We start from the raw sequence: 2,287 nt of genomic DNA, 5'->3' as shown, positions 1-2,287 counted from the left end.
AAAGTCTCTGAAATATGCCCATATGCTTATCCACACTCTGGTAAGTCTCTCAAAACAGATTTCAATGCTTTTTCTTCCACTCCCCCCTTAGTATTTCGTTGTTTAGTTCATGCGCACTTGCTTTTCTCACTGTTCCCAGGGGGTAGCTTTCTTTTTAAATTCTCGTATTCGCTTTAACCCGACTCACTGTTCATTGTTGGTCATATGACCTCACTCGGCAAACGTTCAAAACACTCGATCTCCGACACTTGTCCCGGTCAGCGGCTCTAGATCCATATGGACACTCAGCAGCAGGACAATCAGGGCGCCCCCTCCTATCCGCTGGTGTGCAGATCACATCCCCGGGAGGTCCGGGAGATGCGTCCGCCAGCATGTCACCATAAACCGGAAGTCATCACAGAAGGTGGAAGTTGACCCTGGAGACCTATGTTGCTGATTCCAAGATTCAATCCATATGTTTCAGCAATGTAAATGGCAATGGATTATTTCCTCCGGCCTTTTTCAAATGTACTAATGTTCCCAATTGCTTAGATGAATTTGGGTGTTACCATATTTTTCGACTCAATGTGATTTTGCTCTTTTTACAGGAACTGGATTCTAAAAATGAAGAGGTCCACCAGGGGTTCCAAGAACAGATTTCTGAAATCAACCAACCTAAGAGCACCTACGTGCTCAAAACGGCCAATAGACTATATGGAGAAAAGACTTACCCTTTCCTTACTGTGAGTAGAGCATTTGCATTAAACTGCAAAGTATAGTTTGAAATTCATTTTCATTTAGTCATTCCCAACCTTATTAAATACAGTAAGATTAAATAATATTGTTCTAATGTATTGCTCTTTTCTTGTTTATTACGAAGTAATACTGAGCTAAAGGAGCTGCGGTGGCTCAAGTGGTTAAGATGCTGAACTGCAGGCTGTGGAAGGTCAGTAGTTCAGCAGTTTGAGACTCGGGTGCTGCATGACGGAGTGAGCTCCCATCTCTAGTTCCAGCTCCTGCCAACCTAGCAGTTTGAAAGCAAGAAATTACAAGAAGATAAATAGGTACCACTTCGGTGGGAAGGTAACAGCGTTCCGTGCGCCTTGGTGTTTAGTCATGCCGGCCACATGACCACGGAAATGTCTTCAGACAGTGCTGGCTCTTCGGCTTTGAAACGGAGATGAGCACCGCAACCCTAGAGTCGGATTCGACTGGCTTTCGAGCAAGGGCACCTTTACGTTTACTAATACTGAGCTAGAGGTTGAAACCTTAGTTAAAAAACATTTGTGTAATATTTCCATATATGTATTACAGATTTTATATCATCACAAAATAAGTTTGTTACATAACGTCTACTTTTATTGGCCACTGTGGTATCCTACATTTCCTTGAAGGAGCTCAGGGTGGCATGCTACTGATTCCATTTCATACTATCAGATTATCTGAAGAATAATTATCCATGGTATCTGAAGAAGTCAGCAATGACTCATGACAGCTCATATCCTGTCACATATTTTGTTAAGAGTGCTCATGGACGCTTGCCCTTTTTTTGTACTATAGGATTATTCTTTCCTTCCCCTGAGGAGTTCAAGGGTGGTGTACGTATTTCTAACCTATCCTAAAAGGAAATAATCCTTCCTGAAAACTCTGTCATTGGAATCACTTGTCAGGTAGATTGGATTAAGAGAGTGGGAGTGGCCCAAGGTAGGGTTGCCAATCTCCAGGTGGTAACTGGAGATATTTTGGAATTACATTTGATCCCCAGGCGACAGGGATTGATTCACCTGGAGAAAACGGCCTCTTTCGAAGGTGGACTCTCTGGCATTATGCCCCGCTGAAGTCCCTCTTCCCCCCAAACCCCGCCCTCCTCAGGCTCCACCCCAAAAATCCCCAGGCCCTGGCCCAAGGTCACAAAGTGAGCTACAGGGGGCTGAAGTCTCCTGTCAATGCCTAGCCTTCTAGCTACTAAATCACGTACAAAGAGCAGGGCTGAATTGACTCCCTGAGTGACCTAAACAGCTGCTGGGGGTGCCAGACTGGCAGGGATGGCATGGGAGAACACAAATACACAAACCTTTTGACACCACGGCCTGGCTTCCACAGCCCATCTGGCACTCAGTGGGGGTGGTACAGGAGGATGGCACATGAAGCTTTAGAAGAAGAGGAAGAGAAGAGATTGGATTTATACCCCACCCTTCACTACCCAAAGGAGTCTCAGAGCGGCTTACAAACTCCTTTCCCTTCCCCTCCCCACAACAGACGCCCTGTGAGGTAAAAGAAGAAGAGGAGATTGGATTTATACCCCGCC

General features: G+C 45.3%; 1 protein-coding gene across 1 annotated transcript in view; it reads left to right on the top strand.

The window, feature by feature from the left end:
* Window positions 1-587: 587 nt before the first annotated feature.
* The window catches only part of SERPINB10 (serpin peptidase inhibitor, clade B (ovalbumin), member 10), a gene marked incomplete at its 5' end in the record, with an annotated part of 15,247 nt that continues 13,547 nt past the window's right edge, over window positions 588-2,287 (top strand). Inside the window, one exon of the mRNA XM_015419957.1 lies at window positions 588-722. Coding sequence (XP_015275443.1) covers window positions 588-722 — 135 coding nt within the window. The remainder of the gene's footprint in view (window positions 723-2,287) is intronic.

This window comes from Gekko japonicus, unplaced genomic scaffold (genome assembly GCF_001447785.1).
Source record: "Gekko japonicus isolate JY-2015 unplaced genomic scaffold, Gekko_japonicus_V1.1 scaffold4184, whole genome shotgun sequence".
NCBI classification, from domain to species: domain Eukaryota; kingdom Metazoa; phylum Chordata; class Lepidosauria; order Squamata; family Gekkonidae; genus Gekko; species Gekko japonicus.
Note: the sequence above shows the minus strand (reverse complement) of the source record. Positions and strands in the feature narration are given on the sequence as shown.